At 47.7% G+C, this 26980-nt stretch overlaps 1 protein-coding gene across 2 annotated transcripts in view; it reads right to left on the bottom strand.

Annotated features, from left to right (window-relative positions):
• The window catches only part of LOC137528504 (endonuclease G, mitochondrial-like), a 77332-nt gene extending 51120 nt beyond the window's left edge, over positions 1–26212 (bottom strand). For both annotated transcript variants that reach the window (XR_011023414.1, XM_068249812.1), the window contains exons 1-3: positions 25904–26212; positions 7995–8535; positions 617–725 (exon numbers count right to left, since the gene is read on the bottom strand). Coding sequence is in view for 1 of the 2 variants with exons in the window: in XM_068249812.1 (XP_068105913.1) it covers positions 714–725; positions 7995–8465 (483 nt within the window). In the remaining variant the exon portion in view is untranslated. Of the gene's footprint in view, positions 1–616; positions 726–7994; positions 8536–25903 lie in introns of those variants that run through there.
• Positions 26213–26980: the final 768 nt, after the last annotated feature.

The raw sequence follows: 26980 nt of genomic DNA, 5'->3' as shown, positions 1-26980 counted from the left end.
TGGACTTCATGGTGTTGCTCCCAATATTCTCAGACAACCTCTGAGGCCGTCACAGAGTAGCTGTATTTGTAGTGACATTAGATTACACACATGTGCACTCTATTTAGTCATTAGCACTCATCAGGCAATGTCTATGGGCAACTGACTGCACTCAGTCCAAAGGGGGCTGCATAATTACACACACCCCACTTTGCAGTTATGGATTTGTAAAAAAACGTTTGGAATCATGTATGATTTTCGTTCCACTTCTCACATGTTCACTACTTTGTATTGGTCTTTCACGTGGAATTCCAATAAAATTGATTCATGTTTGTGGCAGTAATAGTTAATTAGTTATGACTATTATCTGAGAAAGAACATTTTATCATATTTTCTAATTACAGTTTAAATTCATTAGGAGTCAGAGTATTTTTTCCCGACTCCAACGCCAGACACCCAAAATTGCCCCGACTCCGAAGCCCTGGTAACGACCGCTGCGCGAATTGCTCTGCATAGACCTGACGGCTGCCACGAGTTCAGCTCGGGGTTACTGCTCCTGGCATGTTTTTTCCACCCCGGAGCTGTACTCGTGATTACCGCTAAGCAGGTTAACCAGTTAGCTACACAAGTGACTTACTTGGGTAAGAAGAGAGGACCGGTGCACACATACACATTCTTGTTACTCTTGGTTAGAGAGCTGCAGAATTTCTCCAAGTCGCTCCAGGCATTCTGGGTCAGTTTGGATTCTAAAAGAATAATTAGAAGGTTAAATTTCAACCTTGAGGCCGGATTTACGCTAATTTGTGTTACGGTGGTGAAGCAATGCTCCTACCACATCCCACCGCAACGCAAAAATGACAAAAACATGACCTGCTGGGCAGAAAGTACACCACTGGGATTACCGCCGCACCGCGCATCGCAATGCACCCAGCTCCGGTCGATTAAATTCCTCCTTCGCCCTTTGACTCCAATGACTCCCACCACCGCTGTGTCGCTGCAGAAGTTATACGGTAACGCGCTGCAGAATTTGCGCCGTCTCTGTGGCGATTCAGAAGCTTCCGCTGCAACGTGATACGGGTGCAAGGCCCCATACACTTGCATTGCGGTTGCGTTACCCTGCGGTAAAACACGGCAACACAACGCACACTGGCAATGCAAGTGTAAAAGGGGCCTGAAAGTGTACCCAAATCACATACCTAAGAAAAGGGACGCATGTGGATCCCAACGAGGCTTCCCTCCCTGTCCCTGATCCCCCATTGCTGAGCGCAGGGCTGTCAAGTCGGTAAAAGAAAAATCATCTGACTCCACTCCGACTCAAAGGTTTATGAAACCAACTCTGACTCTAGGTACCTAAAGTTACTCTGACTCAGATTCCTCGACTCTTACCAGGGCTGTGGATTTACTGCTTACTGTCGCGATACATTGTGATAGGGACATAATTTAAATGGTGAAATAACTGTGACAAATGGGCAATAACAATACGTGGGTTTTAATTATGGAGGCATGTATTATTTTAAAACTATAATGGCCGAAAACTGACAAATGAATTTTTTCATTTTTTTTCTTATTCTTCCTGTTAAAATGCATTTACAGTAAATTGGCTCTTAGCAAAATGTACCCCCCAAAGAAAGCCTAATTGGTGGCGGAAAAAACAAGATATAGATCAGTTCATTGTGATTAGTAGTGATAAAGTTATAGGCTAATGAATGGGAGGTGAACATTGCTCGGATGCATAAGCTGAAAACGACTGAGATGTTAAGTGGTTAAACCTGTCTGCTACCATAAAAGCAAGAAGTAGACACACTGCAGGATGTGTATCAGCTGTAACAAATGTTTTTCTTTCAAGGATATTATGCTGCTGCTTATCTTTTACAGATGAGAGAAAGTTCTGAGTTCAGGTCCGCGTTAACATGACCAAATTACACCACAGGCTGCAATCTAATCCTTTATGGAGCAGTATCCGGTGAACTACATGTTACGGACCTGCTGCTTCTTAGTCTTACCAGTGGATCTTTGCTACTGAATTATTTCAACGTTTTAAGATTTCACCCCCTTACTGAAGAGCTTCTACTGAGTGGCAGGAAGGGAGGAGATGAATAGTTTGTCAGCACATTGCTCAGGTTTATAGGCCATGTTTAGTTCAGGGTGGAGCTGAGCAGTAGTAATACAGTGCCATGCTATTCAGTAGAGCTTGCATTTTTTGTATGACCAGGAGTCATTGTAAATGAAAGCTACAACGACTGGATCAAGGTTCATGGCTGCAATCGATGTGTTCAAATACAACAGTATTACACAAAGCATAGATATTATAGTACAGTAGAATCTCGTTATAGTAAACCTCTGCATATGGTTAACTTAGTTCTCAGGTCCCAGCAATTGCGGCTGTATAAATACATAATGTATGACCAATTCTGATATAGTAAGCTACTTTTTACTGGTCCTGTGGAGTTCACTACAGTCCTGGCCAAAAGTTTTAAGACTGTCAAAAATATTGGAAATGAGAAAAGTTGGTGCTTAAGTTTTTATAATAGCAATTTGCATATACGCTAGAATGTTATGAAGAGTGTGCAGATGAATTGCATAGGCCTTCTTTGCCATGAAAATTAACTGACTCCCCCCCAAAAAAACCTTTCCACTGCATTTCATTGCTGTCATTAAAGGACCTGCTGAGATCATTGCAGTAATCGTCTTGTTAACTCAGGTGAGAATGTTGACGAGCACAAGGCTGGAGATCATTGTGTCAGGCTGATTGGGTTAGAATGGCAGACTTGACATGTAGGAGGGTGGATGCTCATTGATCTTCCATTGTTAACCATGGTGACCAGCAAAGAAACGCATGCAGCCATCATTGCGTTGCATAAAAATGGCTTCACAGGCAAGGATATTGTGACTACTAAGATTGCACCTAAATCAAAAATGTATAGGATCATCAAGTACTTCAAGGAAAGCGGTTCAATTCTTGTTAAGAAGGCTTCAGGGCATCCAAGAAAGTCCAGCAAGCGCCAGGATCGTCTCCTAAAGGATTCAGCCGCGGGATCGGAGTGCAACAATGCAGAGTTTGCTCAGGAATGGCAGCAGGCAGGTGTGAGCGCATCTGCATGCACAGTTAAAGGAATACTATTAAAGTTTTACTAATTTCTGGCAACAGCATGAACCAATATGCCAACAACAGTAAGAATGAATACAGTATATGTTTCCTCTGTGCAGTGTTTTGTTTTTTCTATCTACCTTACCGACGGCGTCCCCTTAAGAAACTGACGGCGACGGATAATGGACGAGCTCATTATAGAGGTGATTCCTCTTTTTGAGCGTGGCAGTAGAATCTCCTATTGTGAGGCTCCCCCACACCAGAGCGCGTTATACAGCGCGTGCCCCGCCGAACTAAGGTGCTATGAAGAGCGAGAGACAACCGCTCTCGCTCCTAATCTGCCACTCATCATGAAAGTAACTTCCATGTGCGAGGAGCCTCTGCTTCATTGGTTGTTTGCCGTTGCTAAGCAACAGCAAACGAATGAGCCGGAGGAGGGCACGTCATTGCTCCGAAAGGAGCCGAATATGAAGCCGAAGGAGGGCGTGTCAAAATCCCCTTCAGTAATCTGCTGGCCGCATTCTCCTCACAGTAGCCTGTGGAATCCTTTCCACAGAGACTACTTGTGGTTGTGGCTGTGCCCGCCCCCCGCCCAATAAAGTCCCCCCTCTTCGGCTCCTTTCGGAGCAATGACACGCCCTCCTCCGGCTCATTCGTTTGCTGTTGCTTAGCAACGGCAAACAACCAATGAAGAAGAGGCTCCTCGCTAATGAAAGTTACTTTCACGATGAGGGGCAGATTAGGAGCGAGAGCGGTTGTCTCTCGCTCTTCATAGCACCTTAGTTCGGTGGGGCACGCGCTGTATAACGCGCTCTGGTTTGGGGGAGCCTCAATAGGAGATTCTACTGCCACGCTCAAAAAGAGGAATCGCCTCTATAATGAGCTCGTCCATTATCCGTCGCCGTCAGTTTCTTAAGGGGACGCCGTCGGTAAGGTAGATAGAAAAAAAAACACTGCACAGAAGAAACATATACTGTATTCATTCTTACTGTTGGCATATTGATTCATGCTGTTGCCAGAAATTAGTAGAACTTTAATAGTATTCCTTTAAGGCAAAGACTTTTGGAAGATGGCCTGGTGTCAAGAAGGGAAACCAAGAAGCCACGTCTCTCCCAAAAACACACAAGGGACAGATTGATCTTCTGCAGAAAGTACGGTGAATGGACTGCTGAGGACTGGGGCAAAGTCATTCTCTGATGAAGCCCCTTTCCGATTGTTTGGGGCATCTGGAAAAAGGCTTGTCAGGAGAAGAAAAAGTGAACGCTACCATCAGTCCTGTGTCATGCCAACAGTAAAGCATCCTGACACCATTCATGTGTGGGGTTGCTTCTCATCCAAGGGAGTGGGCTCACTCACAATTTTGCCCCCCCCCCAAAAAAAAAAAAAAAAAAAAAAAAACACAGCCATCAATAACAAATGGTACCAAAACACCCTCCAATGGCAACTTCTTAGTGGCTTAGGGACCAAAACATTGAAATTTTGGGTCCATGGCCTGGAAACTCCCCAGATCTTAAAGGACTTCGAGGCCAAATTTTGAAGAAAAAAAAAGTTAGATACCTGCATCTGTTTGGAAGGCACGAAGAACTCCATCCGCGCCGTTCCGCCGGGTCCCCGTCACTCATAGCCCCCCGAACAACTCCCGACCGCACGGCCCGGGCTCTCGTGCCTGTACAAAGATGGCCGCCGGAGCTGGCCGCGGCTGCACAGTCCGCATAGCCACGAGTGCAACTGTGCAGCTCTAGGGCTAACCCCCCGATCCAGGTAACAGACTATTTCGTGGGGTTGGCCCTAGATCTGCGCAGCCGCACTCGCAGCTATGCAGACTGTACAGCCGCGGTCAGCTCCGGCGGCCATCTTTATGCAGGCAGGAGAGCCCGTCCCGGGCCGTGCGGTCGGGAGACAGTCGGGGGGGCTATTAAGTGGCGGGGACCTGACGGAACGGCACGGAGGGCGCGGACGGCATCCTCCGTGCCTTCCAAACATGCAGTAATCTAACTTTTTTCATTTTTTTTTCTAAATTTGCCCTTGGAAGTCCTTTAATCCCATTCAGAACTTGTGGTCATTCCTCAAGAGGTGGGTGGTAAAACAAAACAACTAATTCTGAGAAACTTAAAAAGTGATTAAGAAAGAATGGGTTGCTATCAATCAGGATTTGGCCCAGAAGTTGATTGAGAGCATGCCCAGTCGAATTGCAGAGATCCTGAAAAACAAGGACCAAAACTACAAATACTGACTCTTTGCATAAATCTCATGTAATTGTCAATAAAAGCCTAAACGTATGAAGTGCTTATAATTATATTTCAGTCCATCACAAACTGAAACAAAGATCTAAAAGCAGTTTAGCAGCAAACTTTGTGAAAACTCATTTTTGACAGTCTCAAAACTTTTGGCCAGGACTGTATAACATTCTACTGTATAGTAAACAAAATGTCCAGGTCCCAGCCAAGTACCATTGTAAGTATATGGGAGTAACGCCTGGTAAAGTGAACCTGTTTTTTGGCCCTTGTGGTATTCTGTGTCCGGTTTCTGTGGAAAGTGGGTGGGCACATGAGTCATACATCAGTCAGCGGCGCATGAGCGGGCTGGCAGCCACTTGTAGCATGCTATATCTATGCTCCACCCGCCTTGACCCCCAACCTCCATCACAGGGGGGGGGGGGGGGGAGCAGGCTGGGAGGTAGGGGGTCCTGGCCCTGTACATAATGCAGAGTGGCAGCAGAACGTTATACATTACCTGCTTCCAGCGGTGACATAGGTCCACGGTACTTCCTCTCCAGTTTACAATGCTGTGCAGCCAGCCAATGACCATGCTTCCATCCTGTGTCATGTGACAGGGATGGAAGCCGCATGATTGGCTGACTGCATGGCTCCTGTAAACTGGAAAGGAAGTGAAGAAGACCTGCATCACTGCTGGAAGCAGGTAAATGTATAACATAAGCTGCCGCTCTGCATTATGTACAGGGCCTGGCCCTCCTAACTCCTGGCCCGCTCCCCCTCTCATATGATGGAGGTGGGGGGGGGGGGGGGGGGTGTGTACACGGCCATAAAGTAGTTATGCCTTGGTTCCACGCTTCATGTAATTTGCATGCATTTCCTGGTACCGTATAATGCTTCACTGCATTGTACATTAACGAAATACAGGACCCACCCTCTAGGGCTGCACGGTTTTGCAGTTTAAAACCGAAACCGTGATTCACGTGCAGACGATCTTCAGTCAGTAGCTCCGTTTTTTTTCAGCGCTCGCTGCGCTTGGCCACATGGTTCCGCCTACCGCCACAAAGAGTCACTGATTGGCAGAATCTACGACTAGCAGTGCATATTTTTGACTGTTAATGAGCCACGCAGCAGGGAGCGAGTGCAGTCCAGAGAGGCACACCGCTCCACCAATAGCTAGATAGAGATGGTATGACGGAGGGGGTAGGCGGAGCTGTACAGAGGGTACAGCTCCACCTACGTCATACCATCTCTATCCAGTGACTGGTGGCGCTGTGTGCCGCTCTGGACTGGACTCACCCCCCCCCATTAACATTCAAAAATATGCACTGCTAGTCGTAGCTGGCGTCTGCTTGTCTCTCCTCCAACGGACATCTCGGTAAATCACGTGTGAGAGATGCCGGGTAGAGAGACAAACAGCAGCAGCTAAGGGGAAGAGAAAGCTTCGGTATTGTAGTGTACTCTGTTCCAGCCAGAAGCGGTGATTGAATGATTGCAAAGCTCAGAAGGGCTGGGGCACACCGAGCGGCTTTTTGAGCGCTTTTGCAGCCGCTTGCGAATGCGGATACGCTAGGGTAATGTATTTCAATGGGGGTGTGCACACCACAGCGGGAGGCGTTTTGCAGAAACTAATCCTCCCGGGGTGAAGCATTTTTTGGACTGCGGAGGAGTTTCTGCCTCGATGTTAAGTATAGGAAAAACCGCAAACCGCTCTGAAAAACGGCAGATCAGAGCGGTTTGCCAGGCAGTTTTGTTACAGAAGCTGTTCAGTAACAGCTTTACTGTAACAATATATGAAATATGCTACGCTGAAATCCGCAGCAGCAATCCGCAAAACGCCTCATAAAATTTTTTAAAAAAGCGTTTAAAAATCTGCTAGCATTTTGGTGTGCACCGGGCCTTAAAGCTACTGCCTATACTCCTCCCACTCGCAATTCTGCAGGTCTGTTGCCGCCCAATATCCGACCACCAGTGGCTATGTATACTACAGAGGGGGGGGGGGGGTCTCTACCCTATACTATAGGGGGCAGTAGGTCATCTGGCTACCTATACTGGAGGGAGAGGGGGGGGTTGTCACATGGCTACCTACCGTATACTGCAGGAGAGGAGTGGGGGGGCGTGGTAATTTGGATACCTATAATGCAGGAAGGTTAGGTGAGGTTACCTAGTGAGTGTGTGTAAGATGGGGAGGGGGGGGGGGGGGGTTGGTTGAGATGCTGTAGGTCGGGGGCGGCTGGTGATGGTGGGCCTAGGGCGGTAAAAATGTATAAATCCGGCCCTGGCAATACGCTGTACATTGTTAACTGCCCCCAGCCCAGCGTCCTCACAAAAGGCCCCACCTGCATACATGTGCAATTTAGTGCTAAAGCTTGCTTTGAAAAAAAAAAAACGTGAAAAAAATCAATATCGCAATTTCTGAGTGCGGGGGGGGGGGGGGGGGTCGTGCAGACCTACCACCCTCGCCTAGCTCCTGCTCCACCCCCCTGCCGCTATTGTTACACCCCTGCTGGGAACTGAACCAACATTGGCAGGAAGTACATTTCTTTGTTCCAATTCCAAGCTGCATACATTGGTCATTAAACTTTCACACAAGCTGGAAACATCTACATCGCACTGCTCATCTGTACTGTCCTATAACGTCTGGGAATCAGAGTTGCTTTCATACTGAATCAGATATAAGCCTATTACTGAAGGGGGAGGGTAGCCGTACTGACCTGAGGGTACACATTACTCAGTATGAAAGTCTCATCCACGGCCTGCTGGTTCCACTTGTGGTTAGCTGCTGCTGCTGCTAGATGTCCCCGGTCAAAGCCGCTGCCCTGGTAGTCCAAGTTGCTGGCCCGATCGTAAGGATGTACATATTCATCTTCTGTAAACTCAGAGTTCTGCCTGTAAGCAGTGCCACGTATCCGCTCCACATTCAGCTGCTCTAGAACCCACGGGCCCAGCAGCCGAGAGTCATAGCTGAGAACGTGCGACTTGCGGCTCTTCAACTGGCTGAAGCCTGGCAGACTAAACCTAGTGATGCCGGCAGCAGGGATACTTCTGAAGCTGCCTGTACAATGGGATAGAGGGGGGTGCAGGCTCTCCCCAGTCTCCAGTGGATCACTCCAGCGCAGCTCCGACTGCCAGGGACACCCCTGAAAGCAAAACTGCTTCCCAGTCTCATCTTCACAATGGCACATAATGTTCAGATTGCAACTATCATTTCTTCTGCATACAGTCAGCTGAAGACATTGTTCAGAGAGGAATGTCCTGTAAAAACGCAACAAATAAGTTTTAGTTTAATTACAAGCTGAAGACCTGGAGTTGCTCAGGTGTGTATTTGGTTGTTGAGTCCGACTACTTTTTGTAACCTTGACACAGTAACTCAATGACCAAGTTTGTGAGCTTTGGGGTCCTTGGCATCAATAATGTGAGAATGGTACCAATTTAAATTTTCTCATTGAAATCAAGTAAACAAATCGTTTGGCTATTTGTAGCTCTGCCCCCTTTTCTGAATTTTAATGCAAGTTACCCAATGACCGATTGTAGCAGTTTTGAGGCCCCTGCCATTAACAGTTTAAAAATGGCAGCAGTTTCAATATTCCCCTTGAAAATCAATAGGTGTTGAATTCTGAATGGCTGTTGTAGGTTCCACCCACTTTCCTGATTATAATTCCTAGTCACTCAGTGACAGACTGTGCCAAGTTTGAGAATCCTGCTTTCAGGAACCAGCCCCATGGCATCTCTCCGGCACAGAGTAAGAATGGCTGTTTACATGTTCCCATTGACAATGAATTACTGTAATTTGATTGGCTGTTTTAGGCTCTGCCCACTTAATTTTCACCTTGGTCACCAAGTGACCAACTGTGCCAAGTTTGGGGACTCTGGCTTTATTTCTGTGAGAATGCGACCCCCAGAACATATCATCCCAGGTAGTAAGACCAAGTTTTGTTGAAATCAGTCAAGGCGTTTGAGTGATCATGGGGCACACACACACACACACACCTATTCAGATTTTCAGCTACAAGCTTGTCACTGCCATTCCTTACACTACAGGAATAACTGTCAGTAGCCTTTACTTCTGTATTCAGTGGTTACTGACATGCTCATGGATAGGGATGGTAAACTGGATGCAAATAAATCATAGTTAAAGGTTAACTGAACAGAAGATAGCCCAAGTATACCCTCTAGATCAGTGGTCCTCAAAATACAGCCTGCTGAGGCTTTTTCACTGCCCCCCCCCCCCCCCCCAAACAAAATCTATAACTTATAAATGCGGCCCATTGTACCTTTAAATATCAGCGGCCTGCATATAGAATAGCAGTGCTGGTATCACCCATCCACATACCGTAGAAGCCAGCGAGCAGTAATTCACTGGACTCCAATCCAATTCTGCATCAGGTGACACTGCTGTCCAACTGGAAAGCCGATTGTTACCCGGGTATGCTTCACTGTCTGGTGCACAAAGACGTTCTGCCGCGTGACTGAATGGCTGCTGCTGGGAGTTCTCCAGGCATGATGGGGGGGGGGGGGGGGGGGGGGGGGGATCAATAGCTAGATTCAATGTAATGTGTTTCAACATCATTTTATGTATGTTCCGGTCCCCAAGCAGTCTGAAGTATATTGACCAGGCCCTAGACCGAAAAAGTGTTTGGGGACCCCTGCTCTAGATTGTAAGCTCGCAAGGGCAGGGACCAACCCCTATTGCTTTTCATTTTGCTGTAGTTTACCATATGAATGTGTACCAATTTTAATGATATTTCAAACCACACATTAAAGCGAACTTGAGGCAGATTTTTTAAATCTTAATAGGGCCCAGAGGCATGTCATGTGCACATTGACATGCCTACTGCCACTGCTAGTGCCCCCCGCGAAAATATCGCCAGACTAGCTACAATCTGCTTGTCACTAGCCTGCTTTGTTTACCTGAGGCTTGTCAATCACAAGTACTTCCTGGGTCGTGGCTTGGCTTCCGATTGGAGGAAGCTAGCAGAGGCGGGGAGAGCCTGTAATGGAGGCAGCATGATTGAAAAAAGACTCAGGTAAACAAAGCAGGCTAGCAACAAGCAGCTTGGTGCCAGCCCGGCGATATTTTCAGGGGGGACAGCAGAGCGAAAGGGGCACTAGCAGCAGCGATGGAGGGACAGAGAGGCATGTCATTGTGCACATGACATGCCTATGGGCACTATTAAGATTTAAAAATTCTGCCTCGGGTTCTCTTTAAAGGATATCTATTGCAAAAAATTGTAAAATTTAAAATGCATGTGAACACATGCAAATACGAAATACATTTCTTCCAGAGAAAGATGAGCCATAAATCACTTACAGTAAGTAGGTAGAAATCTGACAGAACCGACAGGGTTTGGACTAGTTCATCTCTTCACGGGGGATTCTCAGCAAGGCAAAGACATTCCCTGAAAACTATTTATACAAAGATGCTGGCCAGCCTCCCTGCTGGTTTCACACTTTTTTTGACAGTTGGACAGAGCAACTAAATGCTTTTGAAAATAAAGAAAACCCTGAGAATCCCTGTTGGTTCTGTCAGATTTTTACTACCTACTGAAAGAGACAGCAGCATAGGAGAAAAGCAATTTATGTCTTTTTACTCTGGAAGAAATGCACTTATCTGTATGTATTTACATGTATTTTAAATGTTACGATTTTCGAAGTAGTGGTCCTTTAACCACTTGAGGACCCACCCTTTACCCCCCCTTAAGGACCAGCGCTGGTTTAGGTGATCTGTGCTGGGTGGGCTGTGCAGCCCCCAGAACAGATCAAAGGGCACTCAGAGCGATCAGATCGCCCCCCTTTTTTCCCCACTAGGGGGATGATGTGCAGGGGGGGGTCTGATCGCTCCTCCTGGCTGGCATTTTGCGGGGGGGGGGGGGGGCACCTCAAAGCCCCCCTCCGCGGCGAAATCCTCCCCCTCCCTCTCCTACCTGCTCCCCCGGGAGATCTGGGCTGCACAGGACGCTATCCGTCCTGTGCAGCCAGTGACAGGACGTCCCCTGTCACATGGAGGCGATCCCCGGCCGCTGATTGGCCGGGGATCGCCGATCTGCCTTACGGCGCTGCTGCGCAGCAGCGCCGTACAAATGTAAACAAAGCGGATTATTTCCGCTTGTGTTTACATCTAGCCTGCGAGCCGCCATCGGCGGCCCGCAGGCTATTCACGGAGCCCCCCGCCGTGAATTGACAGGAAGCAGCCGCTCGTACGAGCGGCTGCTTCCTGATTAATTAGGCTGCAGCTGGCGACGCAGTACTGCGTCGCTGGTCCTGCAGCTGCCACTTTGCCGACGCACGTTATGAGTGTGCGGTCGGCAAGTGGTTAAAGGACTTACGAGGCCAAATATCGAAAATTTGGTCATTACCTGTTTGATATTAGAATACATAGGTGATTTCCTCTGCTCCCTCTGTCCCATTCCGCCTCCAATGCATTTTTTACATAGCCCCCAGGCTGCGACCCGACCCCACAGCACGGATCGTTTCGTATGCCACAATCAAGATGGCCGCCGCCAAGATCCGTGCCTGCGCAGTACGCATGGCGGAGAGTGCGGCTGCGCAGCTCTCCGCCCTCGCCATTAGCGCGCCCGCTGCCACGCTAGGAGGACGCTGACATCGAGTACGCGGTTGGGCGAGGGCGGAGAGCTGCGCAGCCGCACTCTCCGCCATGCGTACTGCGCAGGCGCGGATCTTGGCGGCGGCCATCTTGATTGTGGCATACGAGACGACCCGTGCTGTGGGGTCGGGTCGCAGCCTGGGGGCTATGTAAAAAATGCATTGGAGGTGGAATGGGACAGAGGGAGCAGAGGAAATCACCTATGGATTCTAATATCAAACAGGTAATGACCAAAATTTCGATATTTGGCCTCGTAAGTCCTTTAACTATGTATGTATTTGTATTACTGGATGTGATGACTGTACCGTGTCTTACTTCTCATGTATATGTTCCAGAATATTTGTTTTGTACTAGCGCTACGGATGAGGTTTAGTGTTATATAAAACACTTCCTGACGCCTGACCCTGCCCCCCCGCATAAACAGCCTTCCTGACATCTGTCCCCCCGCATAAACAGCCTTCCTGGCGCCAGACCCTGTCCCCCCGCATAAACAGCCTTCCTGACGCCAGACCCTGTCCCCCCGCATAAACAGCCTTCCCGACGCCTGACCCTGTCCTCCCGCATAAACAGCCTTCCTGACGCCTGACCCTGTCCCCCCGCATAAACAGCCTTCCTGACGCCTGATCCTGACCCTCCGCATAAACAGCTTTACTGATGCCTAACCCTGTCCCCCCACATAAACAGCCTTACTGATGCCTGACCCTGTCCCCCCGCATAAACAGCCTTACTGATGCCTGACCCTGAAAATAATGTAGTAAAAAAAGTGCTTCATTTTTTTACCATAATTATGTATAAATGATTTAGTCAGTGTTTGCTCATTGTAAAATCTTTCCTCTCCCTAATTTACATTCTGACATTACATGGTGACATTTTTACTGTGGGCAGGTTATGTAGCTGCTCCTAGCTGTTTTGGCTGTTAGAGACAGCTGTAATCAGCTAATTCCTGTCTGTGAACCTTGTTACATTGTAACAAACTGCCAAAAGTACCGAGGTACTCAGAGCTTCTTGTGGAAGGGGTTTTAGCACAAAATCAGTCATACAGCACCCCCTGATGGTCTGTTTGTGAAAAGCATTATATGTCTCATGTAAAAGGGGGTATCAGCTACTGATTGGGATAAAGTTCAATTCTAGGTTGGAGTTTCTCTTTAACAGAGTATTGTGACACGCAGAGAGAGCGGTGGGCGTGACTGACAAGGCAGCGCTACCCTCTATAGCTAAAGAGTGCTCTGATTGGCTGGGGGGCGCGGCCGACCGAACAATGGACGTAGCTAACCAAGCAGTGCTGCCCTCTATGGCTGAAAAGCTCTCAATTGGCTGGGGGGGCGTTGCAAAGCACGCTTCCACCAGATGTTATATGTAGTGGGGGTAGAGCTGGGAGCGCATCGTTGGGCCATGTGGAGGCAGGCACATTCAAGCTCCACACAGTGGCCACTTTTGCTGATACTCCATTTTGGTAGATGCCGGAGTGGGAACATATTACTGTTTCCTCCCCCTTGTTTATCTCCTTTGGGCGGATGGTCCTGTGTGGGGCAATCTTTATATTATGCGCCTGCCGCTTTATTGGCAGCATCGCGTCATTGGGACGTTCACGCAGCGCTTCCCGTCCTGCATGCCCACTATGTTTCCCAGTTTCTATGGGAACGAGCGTGTTTTGCGTGAGGTTGATTGGTTGTTGGCTAGGTAAAGGATGAGGGGAAACAGTGTTGTGGCAACCACGCCCCCTTGAGAAAGCCGGAAGTCGGCGAAACGTCGGGGGGAGCCGCTCACTTCCTGCATGGGACGCCACGCCGTCCCGACCTCCATCCAGCGCATCACAGGGCTACCGTCAGGCACTGACATCTAGCCGTGCAAGCCGCTCGGTCCCAGGGCCGAGCTGGAGATTGCTTGGACCTGTGATGCCACTTTCGTGCACCCTTCTGTACACTCGCTCGGAACATTGGCTGAAGTGCACTGTTTAATGCCTACGAGATAAAGCTGTCACTCCTCTGTGTGGTCTGGTGAGAAAAGCTGTTGCACATTTTGAAGGTTTTTGCTGGGCATTACATACAGTGGTGTGAAAAAATATTTGCCCCCTTCCTGATTTCTTATTCTTTTGCATATTTGTCACACTTAAATGTTTCTGCTCATCAAAAACCATTAACCATTAGGTAAAGATAACATAATTGAACACAAAATGCAGTTTTAAATGATGGTTTTTATTTAGTGAGAAAAAAAAAACTCAAACCCTACATGACCCTGTGTGAAAAAGAAATTGCCCCCTGAACCTAATAACTGGTTGGGCCACCCTTTGCAGCAATAACTGCAATCAAGCGTTTGCGATAACTTGCAACAAGTCTTTTACAGCGCTCTGGAGAAATTTTGGCCCACACATCTTTGCAGAATTGTTGTAATTCAGCTTTATTTGAGGGTTTTCTAGCATTAACTGCCTTTTTAAGGTCATGCCACAACATCTTAATAGGATTCAGGTCAGGGCTTTGACTAGGCCACTCCAAAGTCTTCATTGTGTTTTTCTTCAGCCATTCAGAGGTGGATTTGCTGGTGTCTTTTGGGTCATTGTCCTGCTGCAGCACCCAAGATCGCTTCAGCTTGAGTTGACGAACAGATGGCTGGACATTCTCCTTCAGGATTTTTTGGTAGACAGTAGAATTCATGGTTCCATCTATCACAGCAAGCCTTCCAGGTCCTGAAGCAGCAAAACAACCCCAGACCATTACACTACCACCACCATATTTTACTGTTGGTATGATGTTCTTTTGCTGAAATGCTGTGTTATTTCTACGACAGATTTAACAGGACACGCACCTTCCAAAAAGTTCAACTTCTGTCTCGGCGGTCCACAAGGTATTTTCCCACAAGTCTTGGCAATCATGTTTTTTTTAGCAAAATTGAGACGAGCATTAATGTTTTTTGTTTAAAAGTGGTTTGCGCCTTGGATATCTGCCATACAGGCTGTTTTTGCCCAGTCTCTTTCTTATGGTGGAGTTGTGAACACTGACCTTAATTGAGGCAAGTGAGGCCTGCAGTTCTTTAGATGTTGTCCTGGGGTCTTTTGTGGCCTCTCGGATGAGTTTTCTCTGCGCTCTTGGGGTTATTTTGGTCAGCCAGCCACTCCTGGGAAGGTTCATCACTGTTCCATGTTTTTGCCATTTGTGGATAATGGATCTCACTGTGGTTCGCTGGAGACCCAAAGCTTTAGAAATGGCTTTATAACCTTTACCAGACTGATAGATCTCAATTACAGTACTTTTGTTCTCATTTGTTCCTGAATTTCTTTGGATCTTGGCATGATGTCTAGCTTTTGGTCTACTTCTGTGTCAGATAGCTCCTATTTAAGTGATTTCTTGATTGAAACAGGTGTGGCAGTAATCAGGCCTGGGGGTGACTACAGAAATTGAACTCAGGTGTGATAAACCACAGTAAAGTTATTTTTAACAAGGGGGGCAATCACTTTTTCACACAGGGCCATGTAGGTTTTGAGTTTTTTTTCCTCACTAAATAATAAAAACCATCATTTAAAACTTCATTTTGTGTTCAATTATGTTATCTTTGACTAATAGTTAACGGTTTTTGATGAGCAGAAACATTGAAGTGTGACAAACATGCAAAAAAATAAGAAATCAGGAAGGGGGCAAAGTTTTTTACACCACTGTATACCGTATATGAACTGTGATCATTGAAGATCCTATCTGTGTTTCTTTCGGTGCTGCCTGGCTTTTGCATGGACTTTCTGCAACATTATCTACTTATACTTTGCTTGTGCCTCTAACCCTAATGATTAACAATCCGCTACACAAGTTTGAATTTATCTTGGTGGACTATACATCAACAGGATATTATGCTCCATGAAGTAATGTTGGCACTTTTGAACTGTCCTGACATCTTTGTTCATTAGGAGTTTTTCAAATAGACCCCATATTTTGGGTATGATCCTTTAGATGCCGGCGAGTGATTGGTGGTGTGCATGGAGCTCTGGATGGTTTGTGTTGTGACGGGGTGGCCATCCCATGTAACTTTTATTGATTTTATTATATCTTTGACTTATAATAAAATTTATACACTCTTTTGCTATATTTGAGGCTTCCATTTATGGTTCTGTTTTGGTCAATTCAGTAGGGGGTGTAGGTCCTGCTATTTAAATTTTTCCACTGCCACTACATTGTTTGTTAAGGTTATGTAGCTGCTCCTAGCTGTTTTGGCTGTTAGAGACAGCTGTAATCAGCTAATTCCTGTCTGTGAACCTTGTTACATTGTGGAAGTTTGCCCAGAGTACCGAGGTACTCAGAGCTTCTTGTGGGAGGGGTTTCAGCGCAAAATCAGTCATACAGCACCCCCTGAAGGTCTGTTTGTGAAAAGCATTATATTTTTCATGTAAAAGAGGGGAATCAGCTACTGATTAGGATAAAGTTCAATTCTAGGTTGGAGTTTCTCTTTAATACACTCAGACCAGTTGCTGTTGAAATTTTATTTTTATGGTGACAATACCGCTTTAACTGAATCTAAACTTACCTGAGGTTTCTACTAGCCCCCTCAGAAGACCTGTGCCCGTAACGGGACAAACCGACCCTCCAGTCCTTGCAGCGAATCAGTTTTGCCGACTGGCCATTTGATGGTCACTGCACCTGAACAACCCTGGCCACATGCGTCCTCGATCACGATTTTTTCATACTGCAGTGACCATCAGCTGGCAAAACCAAAACTGGCTCGCTGCAGGGGAATGGAGAATTTGTCCTGGCGTGGGCACAGGATATCTGCAGAGGGCTAGTAGAAGCCACAGGTAAGTTAAACTTTTTTTTTACATTCAATTAAGGTTCCCTTGGAGGGTTTGATGGCACCAAAGGGGCCAACACCGTTAGATGTAAGGGATAAAAAGCAGTCTTGTGCAGCACAAGAGTGAATGAGAGGATAAGAAATAAAAGACCACTATCATGAAAAGTGATACAATTTTAATTCCATATGTATGCATATCAGTTATATATAGAAAGGTTTCAGAGTAAAAGGCAATTAAACTTACTTTTTAGTTAGATTAATAAAACTGGCTGTAAAAGTAAAAACTAACAGTTTTGACAGGTTATTGGACTAGTCTAGTGCCTCATGAGAGATTTTCAAACATTTAAAAAAAAAAAAAAACACTTACTGAATGGCAGTTGCTCAGTCCAACTGGCCAAATAGTGCATGCGAGTAGGGAGACTGGACAGCGTCTTGTATAGATTCTTTCCATGGAATGCTTTTGTAATTAAATTAAATACTGAGAATCTTCCATAAAAATATTAACTAATCTAAAACGGCTCCCTGAAGTCACCCCCACTTCCAATCAGCACAAATTAAAAATTCCATTGTTTTAGGTTAATGCTACATGTTGTCCATTTGTACACAGGGCTGTATTTAGGGTTTGGGCTCCCCTAGGCACCCCAAACCTATGGCGCTCCCCCACACCGAGCCAGGAAAAAATGGGCATGGCCACAGAATGCAGTGGGCGTGTCCATAACATACAGTGGGTGTGACCAATTAAAATTTCCTGGTAAGAGTGCAGCCCAAAGTCGGTGGGGCCATGTTTTCTCCCTGGGTATGAGTAAAGTGACCCTAAAAAGCAAGTAGGAAATGTTCCCAAATAAAAAAACATTAGCCAGTGTTCTCTCGCACAAAATATTGGTAGGTATTAGAATGTGAGCTCCTCTGCAGAGAACAGTCATGTTACTGACTTTTCTCAAAGTGCTGCAGAAGATGCCAGTGCTATATAACTACATAATATGGTAGGACATTAGACTATGGCAGGATTAGATTGTAAGCTCCCCAGAGGATAGTCAGCGACATGACTACATACTCTGAAGTACTGCTGAAGATGGCAGTACAATATAGCACAGTAGTATGGCAGCATGGTGGCGTAGTGGTTAGCGCTCTCGCATTGCAGCACTGGGTTCCCGGTTCGAATCCCAGCCAGGTAAACATCTGCAAGGAGTTTGTATGTTCTCCCTGTGTCTGTGTGGGTTTCCTTCAGACACTCTGGTTTCCTCACATATCCCAATTCCATATGATACAGATAAGTTAATTAGCTTCCCCCTAAAAATTGGCCCTAGACTACGATACATACATACACATGACTATGGTAGGGATTAGATTGTGACAAGCCAATACATACTCTGTACAGCGCTGCGTAATATGTTGGCGCTATATAAATAATTAGTATAAGTACAGTATAAAGTAGCCAGGTCTATAGGTGTCCCCAATCTAGACATATACTATAGGTGTCCCCAGTATAGATAGCCAGGTTTATAGGTATCCCCAGTTTAGGTAGTAGTCAGGAGCGTAACTAGAAATCACTGGGCCCCCTTGCGAAAATAGGTGCCAAATAATCGTAATGGGGCAACGTTTCACCATAAGATAAAATAAATCGCAACAGCAGCATAACACCAGATAAACGCAATGAGTGCAGCATAACACCAGATAATAAACGCAATGGCTATCATTAACCTTTTCGGGACCGGCCACCTACCCCCCCTTAAGGACCAGGCATTTTGCGCGGGAAGGGGGTGAGCGCGTTTGGGGGGGTCAGGCGGCCGGATCCCGTGTGTGGCTGGCTAGAGTGGTGTCCCCCATGGTGGCCTGTGCCTCCCCCTTCTGCCCGCAGCCTTCACTTACCTTCCAGGCTCCAGCGATGAGCCGCACGGGACCCTCCGGCCGGCATCTCCGTTCTGTCTGACGAGCAGTTCCGGGTCGCGGCTTGATGACGTCATCAAGCCGGGACCCGGCGCTGACGTCAGATGAAGCGGAGATGCCGGCCAGAGCGGAGGGGGGCGCCGATCGTCGCTGGAACGGCAGGGAGGTGAGTGGATCCTCTTCTTTCCCCCCCTGCCGTCGCAGCTGTCCAACAGATCACTACGATCCGACGGCGATCGTAGTGATCATGTGATCAGCAGCCATACGCGATGGCTGCTGATCACTCGGGGGAGATGTCGGCTGTCATATGACAGCTTAATCTCCCCCTCCGGGTGCGCACGATCGCGTCGGGAGCGGAAATTGCGGGCTGGCGTAGAGCCTACGCCGCATCAGGCTAGAACAGCCACAAGTGCGGCGTAGGATCTCATTCACATGGTCCCGAAAAGGTTAAGGGAGTTATCAGGCAATTTCTTAAATTGAAAACACGCATGCCTGCGTGCAACTAACCTTTTGTGTGGCTGGATCGCCCCCTCCAATCCACGTCCAAACGCACCAGTTTTCTTTGGTCAGCCCCGGTCGGGGACCCGATCGAGGTCGGGCTCCCCAGCGACCCGGAACTAATGAGGCACCGCAGGCGCAATGTATTGCTGGACGCTGGCGCAGTGACTTCAGATGCACACAGCCGTACGTTCCCTTACGGCTGCGCACACGTACTAGAACTGCCGGAGGAGGGTTTGAGCTTGCTACGTCACTCGCAAGCCAAACCCTCCGCTTCTGCCACCGCTCGTCAGGCCCACCCACTCCTTTGGCCAGCCCACTCCGACAGCTGCCGCCTTGCCTCTATGCGCTTCAAGCACAGATCATCCGTGCATGAGAGGCGCAGGCAAGCGGAGGCTGGCGGAGAATCATTTTGCAGAAAAGTTGTGGGCTGGGGGCTGGGAGAAGGAGTGGGCTGGGAGAAGGAGTGGGCGGGCCTGACAAGCGGTGGCAGAAGCGGAGGGTTTGGCTTGCGATTGACGTAGGCAAGCCCAAACCCTCCTCCTGCGCTCTACTACGCGTGCGCAGCCGTAACGAACTGTACGGCTGCACGCAAAGATAAGTAACTTCCCTCTGCATTCCAAGCACAGGAACAGGGAAGTTACAGATTAAGCCACACCATCTACTTCCGGGGCACCCGAAACAAACGGCCCAAATTGCGGAGCCGGGGAAGACCGGAGGGGGGGAAAAAAACAATGCGACCCTGCTGACATTAGCCTACTAAACAGCGGAAGGTAGGCCACTTATATTGTAATACATTTGCCTGATAACTTCTTTAATGAAGCATTTCCGCATGCGGAAATGCTGAAATCAGCTCACTTTACCTACCACTTAGCAAAGTCTCCATTCATAAAGGCTCTTTCCGCATGCGAAGCTGACATTTCCGAGAAGAGCAATAAAATCACCGCCTTGTGCGGTGATTATCGTAACAAATGTAACAAACTGTTAATTCCTTAAGATTACCGCAAGCGGTATGAGGACAGGGAATACCACCCCCTCTGATGTGGAAATAATGTTAAGTTAATGGAGACACAGACCTCCCAGGCAGCTGCAGTAGAGCGGAACACGGAGAAATGTATCAACTCGGCAGCTTCTGTTTCCGCAAGCCTACCGCCAGCCTAGTTCGGGGAATCTCCGCACTGCCATCGCAACCAGGGCTGTGGAGTCGGTCCAAAAATCCACCGACTCCGACTCCTCAGTTTAGGATTCCACCGACTCCTCTAATTTGCATATTACAATTTTGTTGATTAAAAGTATGTAACATGAAATTCGTCTCTTAACTGCCAACGCTTAGGAATTTTACAAGACAACTGAAGTGAGAAGGATATGTAGACTACTATATTTATTCCCTTTAGACTAAAACTAGTCCTTGGTAAGAGTACTTGTAAAAGGTACAAACCGGAACAAAGAACATCTATCAGGCCCTAGACAATGTAAGTGTGGGTACATGTAAGATAGATGTGCAGGTACTCTGCAGGGGAATGAGGAGATTCTTCCTCTATTACACATTCTTCATGCACAATCTGAACAAGGTTTATGGGTGACAGACAACACCTCTGTGTTCAATGTGCACAGCATTCTCAGTGGATTCCCTGCAGCTCTGTGGGGAGTGCATATGTAGAGTATAGCAGTGTTCTCCCCAGGATCAATTAAGTGGGCGGGCCGCCCGGGTGAATTAAGGCCCCGCCCGGCTGCTATTTTGCATATTAGAAAAGCCAGCACTGTTCTCTGCACTCAGCGCTGACTCCTCTGTAGCAGATTGCCCAGCTCCTCTACGTACGAGATCTCGCGCTTTCCGGCGGGCTCGTACACTCCTTGCCTCAGCATGGCAATAGGCGGGGCCATCTGTTATACTGCGCATAGTGCTCCTCTAGGAAGTAGGAACGAAGCACATTACAGGCAGTCTCTCTCTCTCTCTCTCTCTCACTCTGCCTGCACGATCGTGAAGGGACGCTGGAGCCTGTGTGACTAAAGCAGAGCTGGGCAAACTACAGCCCGTCTGGCTTTGTAATCCGGGTATTTAGTGCCTCCTTTCCTCCTCACGGCTGTGTCACTTGTCTCTCTCCCTCCCCACCGTACAATTGTACATTTACGTGCCGTACTAACTTTCCCATCTCTGAATTACGGCACTTCAGACTGAAGAAAGGAGTGCATGCAATCACTCACTTCCTCCCCGGGTGTCAGACGCACGGAGCAGATCTCCAATAGCTTCAGAGAGCGGGATGTTTTGGCTGCCCAGAGAACAGAGCAAACAGACAGCAGCGCTGAAGGGGAAAAAAAGCAGTCTTATCTGATAGGTACAGGCAAAAAAAAAAACTGTGACCTTAGGTCAGCTTGCACACATAAAGCTCTGTCCTGAAGTGTATTCCCACCCCCTCTTTTTTACCCCTTACGATACACTAATCTCTGGAATCTCAAAGGCCAGCATGTCCTTTTGCTGAGCTTTGCATTTTTTCAAAAAAAAAAAACCAGTTCAAACCTATGTGTTAATTTGCAGCTTCTCAGGTAAATCTGTAGGACATGCTGAGCCTTGTGGTTCCACAACAATGGGGTCAACAAATAATGAAAACCTTACCAATCAGATGATTGGTAGAGGAACCAACCCCAAAAACATTGACTGAACAATAGAGATTGATCGGAACCATTAATGATGCCCAATATGTATAACTGTCTAGCTCTGGACATGTGTGAAAATATGATGTCTGTTTCACCTGCACTGTGTACTGCAAATCAAGCCTATTTTTTTGTTTTTTTTCAAAAGCAAACAAAAAGCACAGTAATAGCACATTGAAAACAACCAAAAACAGTTTTTCCTGGTTTTGACTTGGCAGGTTCACTTTAAGACAGATGGTGCATATCTAATACTGGGTACACACAGATTTTCTGGCTGATTTACTGTCAGATCCATTATTTCCAACCTGACCGATCTGCTTTCTGATCGATTTTCGAGCATTTTCCGATCAATTTCCTATTGAAGTGAACGGAAATCGATCGGAAAATGCTCGGCAATTGATCAGAAAGCAGATCGTACATGTTGGAAATAATCGTTCTGACAGTAAATCTCACCTAGCATCTCTGTACCTAGCATTAAAGCAAGAGTCATATGGAGGCTCAGTGTTTTCCCCAGGCCTCCATCCGGCTCATTTTGGTAAGCACCCGGCTGATATTGGCTCGTTTCCTCCTCCTGCTATGCTGTCAGCAGAGCTTACATGGCCCTGCATTCCCCCTGTTGCACCCCACCCGGCTACTTTTTCATGCCACCCGGCTGGAAAAAATTTCTGGGGAGAACACTGTATAGTACTACTGTGTAACAAAGTAAACCTGAGACAGATGAAATTAAAGTTTTATACATACCTGGGGCTTCCTCCAGCCGCCTTCAGGATAATCAGTCCCTCGTTGTCATCCTCCACCTGGATCTTCTGCTATGAGTCCAGGTACTTGAGCCAGTCGGGCGTAGTGCGCATGCACACACTCCGCCGCCAGGAGCATACTACACCTGTGCAGCACTATTGCGCAGGTGCAGAATGTTCCTGGCTGTGGGAGCGGCATGCGGCCGGACAGCGCTGACTGGTTGAATTACCAGGACTCATAGCAGAAGATTCGGGTGGTGGAGGAAAGCGAGGGACTGATTAGCCTGAAGGGGGCTCGAGGAAGCCCCAGGTATGTATAAAAAAAAAAAAAAAAAACCACACTTTACTTTTCATCCGTCTCAGGTACCCTTTAAGTTTTAGTCACCAAACCAAATTTTAACATCAAATTATTTTATTTCATCAGCAAAGGGCGTGCATACATTTGCATAAATCAGCATCAGTGCAGAATTATTTCCATCTCATTGACCATCTCTATTAGTGACACAGCTACACATCAGGCTTTATTCTTACAGCATAGATGTTATTTAGTATATATAAGAGATTCCTGTGTACACATCATATATACAGTCACAATCAGATATGTATATCTGACCTTAAAAATACAGGGACTGCTTTATTGAAGCAGCACAACTAACTAATTTTGATTGGTTTATTTCATTTTTGTGGACTAAGCACAGCTATTACTGTATTAATACATTATTTTTAATGACCATTATCTGAGAAATAGAACATTTATCATATTTTCTATTTTAAATTACAATTACAAATTTATTAGGAGTCGGTGCATTTTTTCCCGACTCCAGGCACCCAAAATTGCCCGACTCCACAGCCCTGATCGCAACTGTATCCTTTTCTATGAATGCCCACACAGAAGCCTTAAATATCGACAGCGGTGTTTTCCCGCACTGATTCTAATTACCGACAACACTTTTATGAATGATACCCAATGAGTACAGCATAACACCAGAGAATAAAAAACGCAATGAGTACAGCATAACACCAGAGAATAAAAAACGCAATGAGTACAGCATAACACCAGAGAATAATCGCAATGAGTGCAGCATAACACCAGAGAATAATCGCAATGAGTGCAGCATAACACCAGAGAACCACTACACATAATTGAATGTGTGCATTTAAACACCAAGTGAACACCTGACATATCTGACTAAGCAAATTTGGTCTAATTGGCTATTCATAAGGCAATGCTCATGCAAATATGCATTCGCTTTCGCACTCCAACTTATGCAGGGTGAAAAACCAATGCCGCATAGCGGTAGCCCTGCGGGAATTAGTTCATGCTGCAATAGCACTGCATGGGGGCATTGGGAAGCCTCCTCGTGGCGCTCCTGGATAGTGCTATTGTAGCATGAATTCCCGCAGGCCAAATTTGCTTAGCCAGATATGTCAGGTGTTCAATGCACACATTCAATCCTTGTAGTGAATAACACCAGAGAATAAACGCAATGGGCTCGATTCTCAAAGAGCCAAATTTTCCACAAAATTTTACCGCTATATTCCCGCTAGCGGTAAACTCCGCATTTTTTCCACATTCACTAATATTTTCCGCATGCGGGAAAAGAGATGCGGAAACAGCCATTATTCATGCGGGAATCGTGCGGTAAAAAGGTCGCATGAAAAAGTGTTTAAAAAAAAAAAAAAGTTGAGCACAGCCCTTAAACCTCCACACTTCATTAAAGTCAATGGGATGCGGAATATATCACCTACTACTTGTAGGCGATAAAAAAAAAAAAAAAGGTAATCAACGACGAAATGATGCACCTGAACATTTTTGAGAATTGATCTTTTATTGCGGAAAATACCGACTTTTGCGGAAAAAACATGCGGAACATTTTGAGAATTCCAACTTGACGGTATTTTGGGTGCAAACTTCCCGCATGTACTTTACCGCATGCGGGAAGTCTGAGAATAAAGCCCAATGAGTGCAGCATAACACCAGAGAATATTCGCAATGGGCTCTATTCTCAATCATTTTCCGCATGCAGAAATGCACTTGCAGTAAATTCCCGACTGAAATGAGACCATCTTGACATTCACAAAAATGTACGCATGAACTTTTACCACATGCGTAAAATTTTACACATTAATTACCCACATGCGTAAAAAATGTGGTAAAAGTCTGCAAAAGTCGGTAGTTCCCGCAACAAAATCCAAATTCACAAAAAAAAAAAAAGAGGCGCCTTATTGACTTAAACTACCGTTTTCTTTTTATCACCTACTAGTACTTGGTGATTTTTCGCTTCCCATTGACTTAAAGGGAAGGTTCAGGGAGGGGATTCAAAAAATAAATTTCCACTTACCTGGGGCTTCCTCCAGCCCGTGGCAGGCAGGAGGTGCCCTCGCCGCCGCTCCGCAGGCTCCCGGTGGTCTCCGGTGCCCGACCCGACCTGGCCGGCTGCCAGGTCGGGCTCCTCTGCGCTCCATTTCCTGGGACTTCTGCGTCCCACGCCGGCGCTCTGACGTCCGCCGGGCTGTACTGAGCATGCGCAGAACTACTGCGCATGCGCAGTACAGCCCGGCGGACGTCCGATGACGTCAGAGCGCCGGCGTGGGACGCAGAAGTCCCAGGAAATGGAGCGCAGAGGAGCCCGACCTGGCCAGGTCGGGTACCGGAGACCACCGGGAGCCTGCGGAGCGGAGACGAGGGCACCTCCTGCCTGCCACGGGCTGGAGGAAGCCCCAGGTAAGTGGAAATTTATTTTTATTTTTTGAATCCCCTCCCTGAACCTTCCCTTTAAATGGAGTCTGGAGCCTTGAGTGCTGTATTTGCTGAACTTTAATTTTTTTTTTTTATGACACTTTTTTCAGCATGGTTTCCGCGTGTTTACTATGTAATTACGCATGTTTCCCAAATTTTTTTACGCATTGTTCCCGCATGCGGGAAGCATGCTTTTTAGTGAATGTGGAAAAAATGCAGTAATTATAACTGGCAGTAAAATAGCAGTAAAAAAAAATCTTACCGCTTGTGCGTTTGTGAATAGAGCGCAATGAGTGCAGCAGAACACCAGAGAATATTTGCAATGAGTGCAGCAGAACACCAGAGAATATTTGCAATGAGTGCAGCAGAACACCAGAGAATAATTGCAATGAGTGCAGCAGAACACCAGAGAATAATTGCAATGAGTGCAGCAGAACACCAGAGAATATTCGCAATGAGTGCAGACACCAGATAATGTGATGTCAATTTTTGAATATCAAAGGCTGGCTGGGCAACTAGATAGCTGGGCCTGCCTGGGTAGCTAAGCTTCTGAGAGAGAGCTGGCTGGGCTGCAGCAGGCAAGTCTGGCTTCACAGTCCCTCGTGTCTCCCGCTCCTCTCCTCCTCATGCGCTGCGTCAGCTAACAGCGCCTAATGGAGGAGGGAGGACTGATAGTTAAAAATAGTTACACTGCTGGATCAAGGATCCCCCCCCCCCCCCCCAAAAAAAAATACTCACAGCAGTTGTGACCTCTGTCGTTCTGGCTGGCTGGATAGCTGTTGGGCCTTGTGACGTTGGTCTTTTTAAATTTCGGCCCGGCTGGCTCTGTCTGGTTAGCTGGGTCCTGCTGGCTGCTGCCTGTGACCCTGGGCTGGGTAGCTGGTGGCCTGCTGCCTGGGCTGGGTAGCTGGTGGCCTGCTGCCTGTGACCCTGGGCTGGATTAGCTGCTGGTGGCCTGCGACCCTGGGCTGGGGTAGCTGGTGGCCAGCTGTGCTGCCTGGGGCCTGCTGCCTGTGACCCTGGGCTGGGGTAGCTGGTGGTGGCCTGCTGCCTGCGACCCTGGGCTGGAGAAGCTGGTGGCCTGCTGTGCTGCCTTTGACCCTGGGCTGGGGTAGCTGGTGGTGGCCTGCTGTGCTGCCTGAGCGGCTGGGGCCTGCTGCCTGTGACCCTGGTCTGGGGTAGCTGGTGGCCTGCTGTGCTGCCTACTGCCTGTGACACTGGGCTGGGGTAGCTGGTGGTGGCCTGCTGCCTGGGCTGGCAACCCTGGGCTGGGGTAGCTGGTGGCCTGCTGTGCTGCCTGTGACCCTGGGGTGGGGTAGCTGGTGGTGGCCTGCTGTGCTGCCTGGACCCTGGTCTGGGGTAGCTGGTGGTGGCCTACTGTCTGGGCGGCTGAGGCCTGAGACCCTGGGTTGGGTAGCTGGTGGCCTGCTGTGCTGCCTGCGACCCTGGGCTGGAGTAGCTGGTGGTGGCCTGAGGTGCTGCCTGAGCTGGGCAGCTCGGGCCCTGTCTGTCTGGGCCAGTAGCTGAGACCGAGAACTAGCTGGGTAGCTGGGGCTGGGCTGCAGCAGCTACTTCAAGTGTCTCCCGACCCGACCTCCTCATGCGCTGCTGTCCTGTCCTCTTGCTTGATCTAAAATGGCGCCGAGGGAGGAGAAGGAGGAGTCACTTTTCCCGGGCTCGGCTAGTCTATTAAAATGGGGGGGGGGGGGTTCTGCTGCCTGTGACCCTGGCTGGGTAGCTGCTGGTGGCCTGCTGCCTGAGCTGGGCGAGGGGGCTTGCTGTGTACCTGTCTGTCTGGGCGAGTGGTCTAGTAGC

Source organism: Hyperolius riggenbachi, chromosome 8 (genome assembly GCF_040937935.1).
Source record: "Hyperolius riggenbachi isolate aHypRig1 chromosome 8, aHypRig1.pri, whole genome shotgun sequence".
In the NCBI taxonomy this organism is placed as follows: domain Eukaryota; kingdom Metazoa; phylum Chordata; class Amphibia; order Anura; family Hyperoliidae; genus Hyperolius; species Hyperolius riggenbachi.
Note: the sequence above shows the minus strand (reverse complement) of the source record. Positions and strands in the feature narration are given on the sequence as shown.